The following is a 21,017-nucleotide window of genomic DNA, read 5'->3' as shown; positions in this document are numbered from 1 at the left end:
GATGCGTCTATAGATCCACATCTCAAATGCCACAAGTTTTTTGATCATTTGAGCTTTCAAGGTCCAAGCTTCCACTCCGTACTGCAGTACTGACCACACATAACATTCCATGAATCCCTATTCTGACGTGTAGGTTTAGATTTCTGTTTGCAAACATTGAATAGTACTTGACAAACTCATTTCAATTTTTAATTCGATGTCTTCATCTGGATCCATGTGAGCGTTTATGACTGAACCAAGATACATGTTTTTTATGTACCAATTCTATATGTTTTCCTCTCATTGTGAGAATAGGGTTAATATTAGTATTTTGGTTTTTACTTATAATCATGAATTCAGTTTTTTCAATATTTATAGTGAGTCCTACATTTTCACATTCTCGGTTGATTCTCTCTAATAGGATTTGAAGATTTTCTTAATCATTGAACTCTGTAAGAGTTAAATTTCTTCCGACCACATGGCTGCTAAGGAAAAATAGTATTTTACAATCTAAAGACTAGACTGCTGTTCTGTACAGTTTGAGACAAAATCCTCTATTAATGCAAAATATTTGGATTCGAACAAAAAATACACTGGTCGTTGTTTGCGTCGACGTCGGCAAACCTTTCAGCACAAACTGAATTAAAAATGACTACGTGGGAGTACTTCGGTGGAAGGAAAAGTACCACGGCTGCTGAAAGATATTAAGAGGACAACATATCATGAAAAAATGTTGAGGCGAATCACCTCATTTCCATAATGAATCATAAGTCTACCTTTGCTGCAACATATTAAGGTATCATGACAACCTTCCAGAATTGATAATTCTTTGTAAATACATCAGAATAATATATCAACACAAACTTTTTATTCGTTAATGTTTGTTGCTTTTTGCGTTTTAATGCCCATGCCATCTATAATGTGTACTTTATCTTATCATAGAGTATTTAATTATGTAGATGTTATTTAAAATATGAAAACACAACAAAGTTCTAGTATGTCATGAATGTATTTACATATATATTTCCCATAGTACATTATGATTCATTAAAAAGTATAAATAATTAACTCAGAGTAGTAATTTTCCTATGCCGTATATTATTTCAAATTGAAGAATCATCCAAGGGGGCATAATTAAGTAGATACGGTCAACCTCACGTTTAAATAGGTTCTTTCACTAACCGGTATACAGCGTGTCTACTTGGTTGAAACCATATGGAAAAAACTTTTTATTAGTGGTTTTATGAAAAAGAGTTATTACTGATAAAAAGCTCTGCATGGTTCAAAAGTTAAAATGCAACCATCAGATATAAATGTTTTAAAGCGGTATACGATGCTTGTCAAAAAATTTGAATTTTGTGCAAGAGTAAAGTTATGAAGTAATATATTAAGTAAAGTTATATACAAATATGCAATTACAGCCAGTTATCATGAAAATTCAGGTTTTGTGATTATTCACCAATCATTCCGTATTAATTATTCTGGCGGGATAAAATTTAACGTAATCTAGGATTCCCTGATATGAAGTATGTGATAGTGAATATCAGAGTCAGTTGTTGTTTATAACATTACAATAAAAATAGCATATTTACTGAATCGTGAAGAAAAATAGAACTTGTGATGATTGTTGAAGACGAAACACATAGAGAGGCCGCAAATATTATTAATAATAGACATCGGCATAAAAACATTGGGTATTTAACAGTTACAAAAATTTTAAATAAATTTAAGGCTAGTGGAATTATAGAAAATAAATTCAAGAATTAACGCCGAAAACGGTTTGCGAATGAAGACACTGAATTTGAATTGAAAGTGATGCTTTCTGTGGTAGAAGATCCAATCCGCATCTGGAATCCAAACTACTTCAGTGAATGAAGATACAGTGGCAAATATTTTGAAAGGTGTTAAATATCATGCATACAAACCGCTATTTGTACACACGTTACTACCAAGGGATTAAGATATTCGTTTTGAATTCTCCAAAGAAAGCTGGATAAAGACCGGTTTTTACAAAAGCTATAATATTTTCCGATGAGGTAACATTATCTCCAAATAGAACATTCTCATCACAAAATTGTCGCTGGTGGTCTAACAGTAATCCAAACTTTGTAATAAAAACTCGGAACCAGTATTCTTTAAAAACGAACGTATGGTGTGGTGTGTACAAAAATGAATTAGTTGGACCTTTTTTTTCGACATTCCTTGAAAGCCGCAGGACTTTCCGTTAATGGGAGGGTAATTCACAGGTTATCAGATATTTTTGGCCTCTTAGGTCTGCTGATTTGACTCTCCTTGACATTGTTTTTGGGGTTACTTAAAACAGCAGGTTTATCAGCGAGGAACATTTGATGCTGTAGACCATTTGGAGAGGATTATTTCTGAAGAAAGTAATAAAAGAGTTTGACAAAACAACCATTAAATGTTTACAAAGATTAGGTGGATATGTCGAAACTGTAGGACATTGAATTAAAATTTAATTATGTGTGTTTCTGTTTAATGAATATTGTTTCTACAATAAATAATTATTATGCATTCATCACGTATGTAAATTAAAGGTTGTTCAAAAACAGTAATAAATAGAAAGGTTATCATATTTTTAACAGGTAAAAGAGAAAAATTTTATCCAGCCAGAATAATTAATATGGAATTATTAGTAAATAATCACAAAACCTTTTTATCGAAAACAACTTTATTCCTCAAAACTTTTCTGAATTGTAAAAATAGACTTTACTTTTGCACAAAATTCAAATTTTTTGATAAACTTCGTGTACTGCTTGAAAAAATTGATATATGATGGTTGCATTTTAGCTTTTCCACCATGCAGGAGTTTTAACCATGAATAACTTTTATGGTTTCAATTCAAGTAGACACACTGTATATGTATATTTCCGATTCGATTCACGTGGATCTACTTTCAATTTTGTCATATACGTTATGTACCATTTCCGAGTCATTTGAAGCGAAATGGTAAAATACATTCCATTCAAGTGGCTTTTAACGGAGAAGTGAGTTACATTTGACAGCTAAATCATAGTGATTTTGAGTATAGTGTATATTTCAGATAACAAAGTTTTGAAATACAATAAAGTTGTTACAGAGCGACAAAAAATAAGTTGTAAGAAGTATATAGAAGAAATACGTCGTTTTTCAATTGAATATTTTGACGTTTTTCGGGTGAAGTTTCGTCGATATAATTCAACAAGTTCATTTAACCCTAAAAACTCAATCACATCACAATTAGCACACTAATTAAGGAACAACTAGAAACGATCACTTCACTTTGTATATCACTTTATACCGGTCGGATTACATTTTGCGGTTCAATACATACCTGCAATATTCAACTACTCTGTCTCTTTCTTTAAGTTATATAGGAGATTTGGAAGTTCTTTTTTTTTATTAAGAGTTAGCCGGTTTGCTGTACACCCTTGTTTTTAGGGTTGTCTGGACGTCGTAATGTGTTAACTACTCTCTACTTTGAACTTCTGCTTTATATATACTTTTTACAATGAATCAAAACACGGAAGAGCCTACTTACTCGTGCATCTTATATCTACAACAACGGTCATCCAACTTTTTATAAGATCAAACCGTGAGAAAATAGAATGTACCCCTGGATAGGTATTCGTATGTTGAATCACACAAGCATTTAAGAAATAATATTTTCACCGCTTGACGGTCAATTTGGAGTTATGCCAATATCCATTAGTCATCTATATTCAAAACTACAAAGAAAAAGGTGAAAGGCATAGAAAATAGTCGCTATTGTAGCATCAGAAATATCACTCAAGCAGGAGCGTGAATTTCGGATCCCTCCCAATTCAATATAAAATGGACTGAAATTTGTAATGAATACAAAAATAACGTCACAGTTAAGTGACGATTATAATGAACAATCATCAACGTTACTATGTTTTTTGTTTTTCAATCATCCCATTACTCCTAAATAATTTTATATAACACCATTGTATGCTTGAGTTTTCTCGAATGCGTAGCAGCAATCAAATAATAAGTCTTGTTTATTATATTTCACGCCTGAGTCATCTTGCTCCCGAATATCACTGTGGGGTCGTAATTGAATATAAGCTACCGCAATTGATTGGATAATTACACAAAAACAATGCGTTTAAGCTCGATGTCAGTGTAGTAAAAAAATTGGATAAGATAAATATAGAGGCAAGGGATACTCAATTCCACGAACTTTGACTTCAACATAATATGATATTATGTAGCATAATATAATATAATATACAAGGAAAATAAAACTATCTTACGAACAGTTAAATCGATATGTAATATACTGTAAGTAAGAAAACTGCTCATAATTAATACTTTCCAGTTGTCTACGACGATGGTTTTTTTTAAATGGAACAATATTTTTCCAATTGCATTGTTACAATTTATACCATATATCTGGAATATCATTTTTTTCGAAGCTAGACAGTTGTCTCCTTGACAATTTTTTTTAGAAACAAAGAGGACCAGGTCAACAATTACCAGAGTCTTAGGCTTTTCAAATACTCCAAAATTCAAAATTTCATGATTTATAAAAAACATTTGTAATAAATGGAAATCAATTGCTTGCATGTTTCTTAAAATTGGAAAATTTAGATCTTACTATTTGAATGTATTCCTACGTATGGATACTAAGAAATGAACTTAGAAATCTGATTATATTATAAACTAAATGGCGTGCAATGGGTTGGATTTGAAGGAAATGGATTTATTAGCTACATTACTTTTTTTAAATACTTGACTGAAAAATGGACACAAGCAGTTCTCAAAAATTCTTATTTGTCTGTTCATTAACTCCATAAATAATAAAATTTGAAGATATCATGTACATCTGAAAATATAATCCTTCATATACGCTTGTAGTTAAAACTGAGAGAGAAATAATTGATTACAGAGGAAACATGCAACAAAGTAATTTAATTGGAATAGTTGATAAAAAATAGAATGCAAAAAATGGGACAGAACCATACACGAGCTGATGATATGAATGGCGTGGCAGACAAAATAAGTGATGTAAATAAAGATAAAGCAATCAGAAGGTCATATAATGAGCCATCAAAGTATTACCAAGGAGGCGTGTATATGAAGAAATAAGAAGAAGGTTCAACTTTCATTCTATTTCCGTATATTCAATGATGATAAACAGTTGTTTGCTGGAGAATTCATAAAAAATTCAATGAAAACTGGGTGGTCGTAGATATCAGTAGAAATGCGAATTAAAAATTCCCGCTAATTGTGAAAATGGTGTATAAAATTGACTCTCGTTCAATTTGAGGATAAATTCCTAGGGGTTATCATATCATCAATGTACCGGATTGGTATGAGGGAATTTAAAAACTGCTCCAAAAATGGTTATGTATTATTTATAGCTTGATATAACTTGATAACGAAAAATGTGTAAATTTATTAGAAAAGTGGCAAAATGCATGAGAAACTGAAGTTTGAACAATTCCAACAATAAATATATATTGTGCACCAATATATTGTTAGGCTTTAGAGAACTGCTGCTGTAAATGGGGTAATACGGAAAATATTCTCACACCTTTATCCTTACCCTTGGAAGTGTAAGCCACCAGAATCGCAAACCATTGAAACTAGTTCAATGAGTACAGTGATCAATTGACATTTTATTTTTTCTAAAGTGCGGCTGGAAATACACTCAGTTTCAACGGTTACAGTTACTTCATTCGGCATGATTTACTGTTTGACATCTTAAAGGATGTTGATATTGATAGTAAAGACATCAGTATCATACAAAAGCTGTATGCAGATCAAACAGTGAAACTGCGAACTAGTGGTTCTCTAACTACGGAACACCTCCAGATACTTGGGCTAATCCACATGGATGCATACTCTCACCCATACTATTTAGCATATACGTAGAACTCATTTTTCTCTGGCATTAAAAGACCATCAAAAAGGCATTAAAGTAAATGGAAATCTCATAAATAATATTAGGTATGCCAATGATACTGCGATATTAACCGACAACGTAGAAGCTCTACAAGAGCTAATCAGTTCTATCAACGAAATTGGAACCAAATACGGACAATAAACACGTATAAAACCAACCTAATGGTCATAAACACACAACAACACGACGAGGCTAAATTACTTGTCAATGGAAATAACATAGAAAGAGTCAATAAATTTGAATATCTTAGATGTATATTAAATGAAAAATGGGATTGCAAATAGGAAAACAGCTTTTACTTTACAAAGTTTAATATGTTCCTAATCCGCCGAGAAGTCTCTTTAAGCATTCGATAGAGGATGATAAAATGTTATATTTGGCCAATTCTTTTGTATGGTGTGGAGACGTGGTCCCTGAAAGTAGGGCCCTTAAGCAAAATAGAATCGATGGAAATATGGCTGTTGCGAAGACTTCTATGGATCCCATAGACCAAGCACATGACGAATGAAGAAGTACTGAGAAGAATGGGTGTGATAATTGAACAACGAAAAGTATCCTATTTGGGACACATCCAGGACCGAGATATTCAACTCTCAGGCTCATATTGACGGGAAAAATCTAGGGAAGAATAGGACCAGGGCGTAAGCAACATCCCTGACCAAGGAATATAAGAGAATGGTGTGGCAATCAGGGTGAGGTAAAAATTATTCGTGCAGAAGAGGGGTGCCTTCAGATAATAGATTAAAAGTTTTGGACAAGAGAATACCTACATACTGCAAAGTGTATGGTACTTGAAGAAGAAGAAGACAAAAATAAATGATTGTTCTCTAGTGGTCTTATCTGAACAAAATTTGATTTTACTACAATAGAACCACCTTTAATACTGTGTATGAAATACTTTATTTGTTAAAACCACTATTTTCTCAAACTTTTGATGTCACTTAACTACCAATATTCAATTTATGGTATTTTGAAATTTCACGTCACCATCAAAAAGCTCATTAAGAGGGCACGAACCTGTTTTAGATGACACGAAAACCATATATTATGGAATTCCATAAAAAATCATTATTCGCTCAAAGAATAATGCATTCTATTTCAAAATTGAATCATGCAAGCATATATTAATTTATATCAGATATTATTGATTTCTGATAAAGAAAATAACAATAACAACACTAATAGTATACTATAAAAACTCGTGAGTATCTCTCTTTACTACATACTATTAACATTCACAAAAGAGCCTCTCTAATTTGGAGGAATAATCAGTTTCTAAGATACGATTCGTTTTTATACTTGTCTCAAAAACTTACATAATGAATATCGTCTGAGTGGCGCTAGGTACAATGGAAGGAAATTGCGTGATTTTCCAGAGTCTGTTGAAGAAGGTCGTTTTTTTATAAACCGAATAGACATTGAAAAACAGTTACCTTATTTGATTTAATTATTTGAATTTATATAATTGATCTCAATATATGCCACTAACAATTTTTTATTGTGTCTCCCATCTTATATGTGGAAAGATAATGAAAAAATATTTGTGAAATTCAATGTATTTACACAGCATATGGCTTATTATACAATGCTTTCAAACACACTGTACTACACTCTGTAGTACAGTGTGTACGGTTCAATTTGCTAAGAAGCTTATTAGTAATAGTGTACAGCCAATCTTTAATTATTAGAGTCCTCCAATAAAAATAAAGAATATTCATCAATCGTTTAAATACATAGGTAGGTATCTCTTTCAACATTAGTGTCTTTCAAAAAACTTCACAGAGAAGATTCCACGGTCCTCTTAAATCCATTTTGTGTTTCATATCGACTGAAAATGAAATTCCAAATCATGTTTTTCTTGAGCATTAAATTCTTTTCAGAGTAGCCTGAGCAGAGTATTCGAATGATCAAGTGTTTCTGATGTTATTGTTCATTGTATATAAATTAATCAATTTTATTACATGACAAGACTGATAATATGTCAATCTAAGTTTATAAAGGTGACTTATCGTGGGTCTATGCATATGAACCCGTAACTAAACAAAAATAAATTTTATAAGTATTTGAAAACAAGCGAAATTCAATAAAAGTTGTTCACTCACGCATCACGTCGAAGCAAATAATCGCTTGTTTTTTCGGAATAATTGGACAGGTCGCTACCGTTCCATTAGACCAACGTAAAACGGTCAATTGTGTACCACCATACCATTTGCCATACATTCATTTGCCAGAATTGTTCGAAAAAATCAAGGCGACTATTCGCAAAAAATCGAATCTTTCCCCATCACGAGAATGTGAGCTTTCACACATCAAAACGTTTTTTAACAGTGAAAACATCGAATTTATGGATCATCCACCGTACAGTCCATGATTGGTTCCCAATGTTTTATTCTTATGTTAACGTTTTTTTTTTGTCATCTAAAAAGTTGTTGAGTATATTCTGAAAAACATATACCCAGCCATATCCAATTACAAATATTTGTTTTTATTTTTCTATTTTAAAACTTAAATAGCATCTCTCGTATAATGGAATTTGAAGAGTCGGGAATATATTACTATTCCTCAATTTCTAAGAATACCAGTTTTCATTTTAAAGCGATTCTCTCCAATGAAATACTTGTTCAATTCGAAAGCTCTGTCCGAATCGAACATATGAAATGACTTTTCCAATTTCTACGGAAAAGGGACATGTAACATGAACCTTACACTTCATCTAAACGAAATATAAAACAATAAAATTGTTTTGGAAGCATTCTTTTATGTTCGCTAACACAAATAGAACTTTTCATCGAAAATATTTCTAGAATACAACATTACAGTACAGAGACGTCTCACAATCTACCTAAAAATAACAGAAAAAGTAAGATATGCGATCTCACTTCATCAATATAACTGCATATGGGTGAATTCGTTATGGGGGAAGAGCATTTATTTGAGTAGCCAGAACTGGTCATTCATATTAAGGGAGCAATAGAGGAAAGCAAAAGCCATAAGGAAAGGATCTCTCGTGTCGTACGAATGACCAATCACAACCGCTCTAGCTCGTAATGACGCGTCGTTGCATTGTTTCTCAATCAGCACTGATTACGTGTTTGTGACCTAGCGCCCAAAAACCTGTTTTTATCAAATTGCTTGTTATTTTCGCTTTCTGTGTGGCATGTGTCTTTCATCTCAATATAAACTATCAAAAACTCACTGAAAGTTATTTTTGTTCATCCACTATTATACTAGCAGGTAAGAATAAGTTTTTTTCAATAGTCTGAGTGGTTTTTTTAATGGTAAGTTTTTTAATTGAAAAAAGCATGAAAGGGCAAGATGGGGTATGAGTACCCCGTCTTGCCCTTCGAAAATTAATATGACTTTTGAATTATATATGGTATGTTTTAATTAACTTTCAATAACTTTTTAGGGTGGTGAAGAATTATAAAAGAAAGACGGTCAGAAGTTGGAATGAAGAAAGTATGAAAAATGCTTTAAATATGATCATTAGTGGGCAAATGGGGTATAAAGTAGCATCAAAAACATTTTCTGTGCCACAAACTACCCTGGAAAGAAATGTAAAAGCGGCTCGTGAAGCCCTAAAACATCCTGCTTCACCTGCACCAATTAAAGTACCTTTAGGCCCAAAAAGTCGAACAGTTTCGGAAGAAGAAGAGACCGAACTTTGGAATTATATTTTGGATATGGAAAGTCGTCTTTACAGACTTACAACAAAACATTTAAGGGTGTTGGCATACTCTTTGGCAGTGTAAAATGGGAAGAAACATATGTTTAACTGTGAGAAAGGAGAGGCTGGAAAAGATTGACTTCAGGGATTTTTAAGGAGACATCCAGAACTATCGATCAGAAAACCAGAAAGCACTTCGGCTGCACGGGCAGCTGGGCTTAATAAGCAGACTGTTGAACAGTTTTTCGACTTCTTTGGTAATGCTTATGGCGAACATAAACTTTCACCAGACAGAATTTATAACTGTGATTAAACAGGAATTTCTGTGGGATCCATTACTGCTGCGAAAAGAGGTACTACAATAACTGTTGAAATATATTTCAGTGCTAGTGGCCAATACATGCTTTCAATGATGGTGTATCCGAGAAAGAGAATGGACCCGCAGCTAATGCTGAATGCTGCTCCTGGAGCGTGGGGTGTTTACAGCGATTCTGGGTGGATTACTGCTCAGTTATTCCTAGGCAGGTTCAAGAAATTCATTGAATTGAGTGGAGCTAGGCCTGATCGACTTGTGCTTTTGTTGTTAGACGGTCACAGCACCCACACACAGAACCTTGATGTCATCGATGAAGCCCGTTCCAATGGGGTTATTAATTATGTTTCCCCCAAATACGACTCATCGACTTCAAGTCGCTGACGTAGCATATATGAAACCTTTGAGCACATATTACGATCTTCAAATCACTGCCTGGAATCGGAGTCACTCTGTTAAGGTGGTAGCTACCCGGCTACATATTCCACAAATATTCCACAAATAGAGAGATCATCTATCACTGAACCATTTCAAGAAGCTTCTACGCAGGACAATGAAGCAATAGCTCTAAATAGGCCGTTGATATCAACAGACGGTTCAGTTATTCCTGAAAATACAATGAATGAAACTATAATTTCGGATGAGACAGCTGAAGTATTTGACAAAGCCACTATGGACCAACCACTGATGATTGAGGCAGAGCCTGAACTTGGATGTTCTTCACGGATTAATAATATAAAATTGACCAAAGACCAACTACTCCAACGTCAGTATTTTCTGTTGTTAGTCCTCAACAAGTGATGCCTTATCCTGCCACCCGGAAAATTTCACGCGTGAAAAGGAAACGAGGAAAATAAGCTATTATAACTTCTTCTCCATATAAAAATGAATTGGAAGAATCAATCGAAAAGAAGAGGCAGGTAGAAGAAAGCAAAAAGAGAAAAAAAGTTGCGAAAGAACAAGAAAAGAACGAAAATATGAAATTGATTAAAAAGAAGAAAATCGCCATTAAAAAAAAAGAATAAAAATAGTTACGCTTCACCAAAATATCATGAGGAAAATAATATTCCTTGTTTTTACTGCAACGGAAGATACATGGAATCAAATCAAGGATGGGTCGCGTGTTCCCTCTGTGGGAATTGGGCACACTGTAGCTGTGCTGGAGTAGAATATGAGGACGATGGGGCAGTGTTTATTTACGAGTATTGTGGTCACAATTAAATAATTCTCTCATCTCCATCTTGCCCGAGTGGGTACCCCGTCTTACCCTACCAAATGTCAAAATCGAGTGTTCGATAACTTTGACAAAATTATTTTTTTAATTTCTTATTTTTAATGTAACATGTCTTATGTTCCTGATTTTCAAAGATTAATATTGTAAGAATTATTTTTAATAAATAATCATTCAAAATAATTAAAATTGAGCCTTTCAGTCTCCTTCAAACGTTAAGGTCCCCGTCATGCCCCCCTTCCATATTTAAAAGGATTAAGAGTAAGAAAAAACATTCATGATTAGAATTGATCAAAGAAATTTTTTATAATTCAACCAACATAACCACGTAATACAAATTATGGATGGAGGATCATTTGGAAAGTATCTTTGACTTTTCAGCTGGCGTTTCATTTTTTTGCATTCAAATAACTACCACTTGCCTTGCTGTCCATATGGTTTGCTCGCAAAACTGTACTTGTCATACTCTGCCATGCCTATCGACTAAAAGTGGTATTTGATGGGGCCTGTCGACAAACCGATTAGCATTTTAATATCATTTCTAGACATCTCAAGCAAGTCTAATTTAGTTATGAATTCTTTGGATTGTTTTAAGCCATCCATTCGGTTCGTTATTGATATGACATCTCAAGAGGCCACAGTAGAGAACTGATATAGAAAATGTAGTCGTTGCCTATTTCTTGGTAAGTATGTCTTCTAACTGTATGGAGCCATATCAGGTTTACTTCCTTACTGTTAGCTAGTGCTTTTAAAGTTTTTTCTATACTTCCACGCTAGCTTCATTGCTAGCTATAGGAGAGAATGTCTATGTGCTATTCATATAGTAACCAAACACTTTTAAGCACATACCTTTATTGTTATTAACTAAAACTAAAACTAGTGAGATATTCTTTTGGTGGTATGGAGATTGTGTATTTGAAAATGTACAATCCAGCGACTTGCTAGCTTAGAAATATCTGTATACCAAAGAGATGTATGTCCATCATGCTATGCATTTGCTCAATTGTTATGCGACTGCTTTCTAGCTTTATCAAATTCCATAATCTTTTGGAGATTTGTCAGACCTTAATTTTTCTATCTAGAGTAGCTTCTGAGCGCCAATAATATAATAAAGTGAAGGGGGGAGAAGTTTTGCAGCACCACTAATGACGTTATTTGTTCCTTTTTAACAAAACGTAGGTTCTACTCATACGTATATTTTTATTATTTGTAGTTATCCATTATATATTCAATTGTTCATGTTTTTGTTTATTCAATATTTAACATCGCTCTCACCGCTCCCGGTTTTTCTCCCGTGAAATCTCACCCCCTCCTTATTTTATGTCCTCCTTTATAGTCTTATTCAGATTGGAATTTTTCGTGATATAACTTCAGAGTAGGTTTTATTTTTTAGCTCCCGTGAATATTAATATAATTTTTTCAAGTGCGGTTGGTTTTCATATTAGGCCCCTTTTTTATTAGGTGTCTTTGAAAGAAAACTCATACTAATGCCTGAAGTAGCAGACAACTTCTTAGTAAATAAGCTGTATTTCTATTTTTTATAGATAAGATTGAGTGCAATTATCTTAACGAAAGAATTTCACTTTATATTTGAAATTTCAATACAAGCTGTTGGAAAACTACCTCAGAATACCCGTTGGGAAAGAAGGTGGAATGGCTACAAGTAAAAAAGAAGTATAAAGTTAAGAATGAACATAGGTAAAAAATTAACTCGTTGGCTCATTAACTGAAAGGTTGGGGTTATTTACAGTTCTGAAATAATGAATTTTCTGTATATTTCTGCTTCTTACCGACACATCTATGTGATATTCCGTTATGTTTATACATAATCAGATGTAATAAAAGCTAAACTGTTGGAATATCCTCAATAAGAAATAATGAATTAGGATTTGTTATAGTTGTATCAGTGGTTTTCTACGTCTAAAGAGGTGCCTCAAAAGTAACTATGAAAGCACTTTTTATATGGAACTTGTTAATATCGATACTAAAAATAGCACAATCTCTCAGATACATCATAAGCGTAAATTTTGGAATGAACGTGACTAATAGATTTAAAATTGATATATAACAAACAAAAACCCCTAAAAACAACTCTGTTAAATTGAAAAAAATTTAAGACCTTTGATGATTTGCTGAAGTGAAAGCCTCGAGGATTAATTTGTCCCCTTATTTTTTATTTACAATTTATTTTGTCAATTTACAGAAAACGACATTCAAAGGAATCAAATATTTATTGTAACTGAATTATCAGTTTTACCTGAGGCAACAAATATGGAGTCGACACATAATTATTTTTCGAATAACACATTAAAGTATTTAGAGAAAATAAAGATATGTCAATTTTGTACGAAACGGATTTTTCGGTAGTGGAGATAAAGAAAGAATCTGTTTTCAATGGAAAAGAATGTGATATTAGAATTCACGCTACGTTGTTAAACTGTATAGTCATCCTATATATTAAACAGAACTGGAAATATCTCGGGGCCAGTGGCACAAAAATTCTCCGTACCTGGTTTTTTCTTTTTGCTCCTTTCATTTGTGAAATTCCTAAACAAAAGTTCTCAAATAACTGGTATGTAAAAGATGTTGAACCTCCAACGGACTGAACAACTTGGATTTAGAATAGTCATGAATTTGATAACCACAAATTTTTTCTAGTTCGATGTCTGGTATGAGAACAAGTTAAAAGATGCTCGGAAATCAACTAAAAAAGTACGTAAACAACGTATGAAGAAGCCGTGGAACACAAAACTAGATGGTAGTCGAAAGAAACGAGAAAAATATTTGAACAGAAACAAAACATATAAGAATTATATTCAAAATGACAGTGAAAAAAACAAAGAGTCATACCTGACCATAAACAACAAAGAAAATTATAAGAGGAGCGCAGAAAATATGGTTTCAATTGGGAAAAAATGAACCATTAACAATAAAGGCAATAATAGAGGTTTTTGAAATAATCCCAACGATGGGAGAGAGGAAACGAATGAAAGCTAGTGTTACGACTTCTAAATTTTATATGGAAGCTAAACCTGGCAACGCTGCGACCACGAGGGCCCAGAAGAGAGACAGCAAAAAACCCAGGGCATTCAAGATACACACCACAAGAGTTGCAGACGTAAAATTTATAAAAATCTGTTTAAAGTATAATAATTCAATATCAATATATGAGATGCAAGGATAATATATGTAATTAAAGTTGTGCGTTTACGAAATACAATAGTGTATCATTATTATTATAATAAAAGAAGAAAAGAACAAACACCGACACCTAAACATTTGGTCCTCCGATCCGATTGAGACGATATCCAGCTAATTCCGATGATAAGCCGACAGACAAAAAAGTGAGTTTTTTCCTTTATTTTGCTTTGAAATCCTTTCAAATGTGGCCTTTGTTTGAAGAGTAAAGTTAATTCAACCTTATATCTATCTAAATTATTTCATATATAGTTGAAATTTTAATTTATATATTATATTGGCGTTGCCTTGAGTTGTTGATTTAATCATAAAAATAAAATGCTATCGCCATATTATTTACAATTGATTTATTCTTATGCACACAATCATATGTATTTATAATATATTGGTGTAGAATAGAGTAGAGTTATCCACAAAAAAGGGTCGCTGTCTCCGGTATATTTTGTTTACGATTTTATACCTAACACGAATTATCAGTTTAGTTTTTTTTTGTTGAAATTCTTGGTGTTGTTGTGCGTTCATATTACACTGTTGCCAACAATTTAAATTTCGCACAAAGATTATTATTGCATCATTTTTAAATTAAAATGGCTGAAGATCTATTTAAAACCTTAATTAAAAAACGAGGTGTTCTTAAAGGAAAAGTTTCTGTTTTTAGCAATAAAATTACAAAATTACAGGAAAGTTTTTTGAATGAAGAAAATATTTCGGAACAAACTATTATTGAATTAGAAGATAGAATCGGTCAGATTAGTGATATTAGTAATGAGTTTGATAGTATTCACAGTCAAATTGAAATGGAAATTTTAGATGATGAATCTAAGTTTATGGATTATCTCAACGAGAGCAGTTCTTACAAAATTTTTATGATTCATTTGCGTCAGCAAAACATTTATTGAATCAATTAAAACCAGCTAATAATAGTAACAGTGATCATAATTCCGATAAGAATTCGAGTATTTCAAGCAAAAATTGTAATTCTCCTGCAGTAAAATTGCCAGACATAAAATTACCTACATTTAGTGGGTCTTCAAATACCTGGCTTGAGTTTCGAGACACGTTTACCGCTTTAATAAACGACAACCCTGATATTGATGATATAAATAAATTTCACTATTTAAGGGCTAGTCTAGAGGGTAGCGCTAGTCAGATCATTCAATCTCTTGAAATTTCTGCAGGAACGTATAAGGTTGCATGGGATTTGTTATGCAAACGATATGATAATAAAAAAGCATTGATATACAATCATTTAGATGCATTGTTTGGTTTAGAAAAAATTATTGAAGTCTCATCTTTTAAATTAAGAAATCTCTCAGATACAGTCTCCAAACACTTGAGGGCTCTTAACAGTCTTAAACTTCCCACAGATCAGTGGGATATTCTAATTTTACATTTAATGGCCAAAAATGGATCTGTTAGTAAATGGAAGGAATACAAGTCTAAAAAAGATTTGCCTTCTCTTGAGGATATGTATAAATTTTTAAGAAGTAGATCAGACTTGCTAGAGCGATTAGAGTTGAACAAACTTGAACAGGGATCAAAGTCAGGGAAAACCAGGGGCTTACTTTCTGCCGATTCAGAAAATAATTCACATGAAAACAAAACATCTTTTCAAGGTTTCAAGTGTGCCATATGCAGTGGCGATCTCAGAGTGTTTATGTGCGACAAATTCAAGGCAATGTCTGTGCTAAATCGCATGGAACAAGCCAAAAGACTAAAGTTATGCTTAAACTGTCTTCGAAGTGGCCACAAAACCAACCAATGCAGATTGTATGCTTCATGTAAAACATGTAAGGGTAAACACAATACTCTTTTACACATAGAAAACAAAAATCAAGCAAATCAAAATATAAATCAAGAAAATGTTTCCCTAACTACAAGTTCGGAACATTTTCAAATTCTGTTATCCACTGTAGTAGTAGATGTTTTAAACAGTTATGGTGCTTACGTACCTGTTCGAGCTATTCTAGATTCAGGATCAATGTCTTCCTTTATAACTGAGTCTCTTCACTCAAAACTAAATATTCCAAAGCAAACAATAAATTTCGCTGTTTCTAGTTTGAACAGTGCCGTCTCTAATGTGAAATATAAATGTTGTTTAAAATTTAAATCTCAACATAAAAATTTTATGACGGATTTGTCTTGTTTTATTTTGCCAGAAATAACTGGAAACTTGCCTACATTTTACATTGATAAGCAAAAGCTATTGATACCTAAATATATCAATTTGGCTGATAAAAACTTCCATAAGCCCGGACCAATCGAGATGCTGATAGGTGCTGATATTTTTTGGAATGTTTTATGTCCAAACCAATTGAAGTTAAATACAAATGGTCCTGTTTTACAGGAAACTCAGCTTGGGTGGTTGGTTTCAGGTAAAATACAAGGCTTTCAAATTTCTAATAATATAGTTTGTAATTTGGTTAAATATGAAGGTGATTTATATATCCAAGACCAGTTATCAAAATTCTTTGAAATAGAAAGTGTTAAAACTGCCAGTCCTTGGTCCAAAGAGGAAATGGACTGTCAAACTCATTTTAAAGACACAACAACAAGAACTCAAGAAGGTCGTTTTGTTGTATCGATTCCATTGAAAGCAAGTCCAAAAATATTAGGTGAATCTTTAGGTCTAACCAAAAGAAGATTCAAATCGCTTGAGCAAAAATTCTCAAAAGAATACCAATTCTCAAGAGTGTACAAGAATTTTATCCTCGAATATGAAAAGCTCAATCATATGCAAAACATAGGAGAGGTATCTGAAGTAAATCATGAGGATGCCTATTATTTACCGCACCATGGAATTCTACGTATGCATAGCGCAACAACGAAATTAAGGACAGTTTTTGACGCCTCGGCGCGATCTACAAGTGGAGTTTCTTTTAATGAACTTCAGCTAAAAGGACCGGTAATTCAAGATGATTTAGTGTCAATATTATTACGCTTTAGACAATATAAATATGTTGTTACCGCGGACATTGAAAAAATGTACCGTCAGGTCTTGGTGTCAAAAGATCAGCATAAAATGCAAAGAATTCTATGGCAAGATAACGAAAATAAAGCACTAAGTGTCTGTGAACTTTCCACGGTAACTTATGGTACTACAAGTGCACCATTTTTAGCTATTAGGTGTTTAGTAGAATTAGGTAAACTTTGTGAAAGAGAATTCCCGATTATTTCAAATATTATTCTTCACGACTTCTATGTCGATGACCTTTTGACAGGTTTCGATGACATGCACATTGCAAAAGAAAGTTGTCTTAAATTATGTGAAGTTCTTGGATCAGTCTGCTTTCCACTTCGAAAGTGGCGATCAAACTTTCCGGACATAATGCATGATCTAAAAGAAGGTAAACTTGCTGATTCTTCGGAAGGTCTAGTCATTGGCGAAGATGATGTTGCAAAAACCCTAGGTATATCGTGGATGAGTAAAACGGATAAATTAATATTTCATATTGATGTTGAAATGAAGGGTGAATGTTTAACAAAAAGAGTTATGCTTTCAGGCATATCCAGAATATTCGATCCAATGCGTCTACTTGGCCTTTGCATTATAATTGCCAAAGTAATGTTACAACAACTTCGGAAGGAAAACCTATCTTGGGACAGTCCAGTTTCCCATGAATTACAAGTTAAATGGAACAATTTTATACAAGAACTTCCGTCATTAAATTATTTAAAAATTCAGCGACATGTTATTTGTGATAATTCCACACAAATAGAATTACATGCCTTTTCAGACGCTTCTGAGGTAGCATATGGGGTAGCTGTGTATGTCAGATCAAAAAATTGCTATGGTGAAACATTTTGTCATTTGCTTATCTCTAAAGCTAAGGTTGCGCCAATTAAATCACTAACAATCCCTCGGTTAGAATTATGTGCAGCCCATCTTCTGGCTAAACTTGTTAATAAGGTTACTACTTCTTTGAGGCTTGATTTCAATTCTGTAACATTATGGTCTGACTCCACAATAGTGTTGGGTTGGATTAAAACTCCAACTTTCATTTGTTAAAACCATTCGTTCGTAATCGAATTGCTGAAATATAGGAGTTAACTGATATCAGTTCATGGCGTTATGTTCCAAGTTTAGAAAATCCTGCAGACATTTTATCAAGAGGCTCTTATCCTAGTAGTTTGAATAATTCAAATATATGGTGGCAGGGTCCATATTGGCTCCAAGAGAGCCCTGACCTTTGGCCAAAAGACAACAAGACGTCTATTCCCCTTCCAGAAATAAAAACTACTTTGGTAGCGGTGTCTGAATTTGAATTTCCATTTGAAAGGTTTTCTAATTTGAATCGATTGAGGAGATGCATGGCTTTCATTTTAAGATTTATAAAAAATTGCTCAAGTAATAAAGAAAATCGATCGTTTGGTGTTTTTACAACAACAGAATTAAATAACTCTTTGAAGTTGCTTGTAAAACTATCCCAAATATCTTCGTTCAATAAGGAGTATAATGATTTAAAAGCTGGGAATGAAATTGACAAAAAAAGTAAACTTTTATCTTTAAACCCGTTTATATATACTTAGAGTTGGAGGTCGTTTGCAGAATTCAAATTTTCATTTCAATAAAAAACATCCAATGATTTTGTCGTCGAAACGTATTGGCCAGTTGCCGCTCGCAACCTAGCTAGATCTATTGTTCATAAATGTATACAATGTTATAGATTAAAACCAAAATCAGTCCAACCTATTATGGGAAATTTACCAAGTGATAGATTTTTATCTGGTTTCCCCTTTCAAATCACAGGTACAGATTATGCCGGACCTTTTCATGTACTTAATAAAAGGGGACGTGGCTCAAAAATCATGAAAGGTTATGTTTGTCTGTTCATATGCTTGGCTACAACATCCATTCATCTTGAGTTTGTAAGTAGTCTTCCAACTGAAGATTTCCTTTTGGCTCTGAAACGCTTTATCAGTCGACGTAGAAAACCATCTCAAATTTATTCAGACCACGGTACAAATTTTATTGGTGCAAATAGAAACTTGAAAGCACTCTATGATTTTCTCACTCAAAATGAATGTTTAATTAGTGATTCTATGAACAATCAAGGCATACGCTGAAACTTTAATCCAGTCCAAGCTCCACATTTTGGTGGATTATGGGAGGCTGGGGTTAAGGCAATGAAATATCACTTGAAACGTGTTTCTGGTAAATCTAACTTTACTGTTGAAGAGTTCACGACTTTGCTCTGTCAGATAAAGGCCATATTAAACTCCCGTCCTCTTTGTCCGCTATCTACTAACCCTTTAGATCCTTCTCCTTTAACACCAGCTCACTTCATCATTGGTCGTCCACTAACTTCAATTCTGGAGCCAGTTATGATTTTAGAAAAGGAAAGCAGGTTATCCAGATACCAAAAAATCGAAAATGCTCGGCAACACTTCTGGACGAGATGGTATAAGGAATACATTTCCGAACTTCAGCAACGATCTAAATGGAAGACGAACCATGGAGAGTTGGCAGAAGGTGTATTGGTACTTATAAAGGATGACAAACTTTCACCTCTTAACTGGAAATTGGGGCGCGTAACAAAATTATTCCGGGGTAGTGACAATATCTCGCGAGTTGCAGAAATTCTCACCAACAATGGAACTGTCATCAGAGATTTTTCCAAACTGTGCCCTTTGCCGTAAAAAAAAATAAACGTGTGTGCTTAAGTTTAAGTAACTGTTATATACTCTGTTAAAAGCTGGTGCTTTTAAGGCCGCGGGTATGTTATGACTTCTAAATTTTATATGGAAGCTAAACCTGGCAACGCTGCGACCACGAGGGCCCAGAAGAGAGACAGCAAAAAACCCAGGGCATTCAAGATACACACCACAAGAGTTGCAGACTTAAAATTTATAAAAATCTGTTCAATGTATAATAATTCAATATCAATATATGAGATGCAAGGATAATATATGTAATTAAAGTTGTGCGTTTACGAAATACAATAGTGTATCATTATTATTATAATAAAAGAAGAAAAGAACAAACACCGACACCTAAACAGCTAGAAAAATATGAGACAAAGTAAACAGTATAAACATGTAAACTGTGTAAACATATATGGGAGACAAAGAGGAGATGTTTTGGAGAAAAATTCAGTCGTAGAGACAGAAATATGACAAAAGTAGAAGAAACAATCTATGAAAGCTATGGATCATATGCTCATTCTTTGTTGGTTTAGAAGCGAATATAATAATTATAGAGAAACAAACGGTAGATAATATATGATAGCAAATGGTATGGAATAGTATAAGGAAAATAAAGACCACCCCAAAAATGAGAGAGATAACACAAGGAAACATATAAAAATATAAGAGGAAAGGTTCAAATAGACGGAAGAAGATCAGGTGGGTGTAGGATTCATATGAGTCACAGGTCTTAGTTCATTTCTCTTTATACTAGCTATGGATATGATGACAAGAACAGTAATAAAGAAGAAACCAGAAACATAGAACCGGTCAAAATCGTCACGCAAATTAGTATATGCAGAAGATATAGTATTAGTAGCAAATTCAATTCCGAAAATACAACAAATAATAGACACACCAATAAATTCAATAGAGAGAATGAATAGAATGAAGAAAATGCACAATCAACAAATGCGAAAAAAAACTACATGATGAAAATGTAATAATGACAAAACAGAATAGATGAAGTGTCCATATTCAATGGCTTGGGAGTCAATTTCGTAGACGATAGAGA

At 33.3% G+C, this 21,017-nt stretch overlaps 2 protein-coding genes across 2 annotated transcripts in view; both read left to right on the top strand.

Moving 5' to 3' along the window:
* Window positions 1–20,889, top strand: part of LOC130900520 (uncharacterized) — a 29,969-nt gene extending 9,080 nt beyond the window's left edge. The window contains exons 2-4 of the mRNA XM_057811211.1: window positions 9,318–9,656; window positions 15,440–18,085; window positions 20,718–20,889. Of these exons, the coding sequence (XP_057667194.1) occupies window positions 9,318–9,656; window positions 15,440–18,085; window positions 20,718–20,889 (3,157 nt within the window). The remainder of the gene's footprint in view (window positions 1–9,317; window positions 9,657–15,439; window positions 18,086–20,717) is intronic.
* The window catches only part of LOC130901021 (chaoptin), a 371,072-nt gene that overhangs the window by 96,618 nt on the left and 253,437 nt on the right, over window positions 1–21,017 (top strand). The window lies entirely within an intron of this gene.

The sequence above is a fragment of the Diorhabda carinulata genome, chromosome X (genome assembly GCF_026250575.1).
Source record: "Diorhabda carinulata isolate Delta chromosome X, icDioCari1.1, whole genome shotgun sequence".
NCBI lineage: Eukaryota > Metazoa > Arthropoda > Insecta > Coleoptera > Chrysomelidae > Diorhabda > Diorhabda carinulata.
This window is presented reverse-complemented; position numbering and strand designations above follow the sequence as displayed.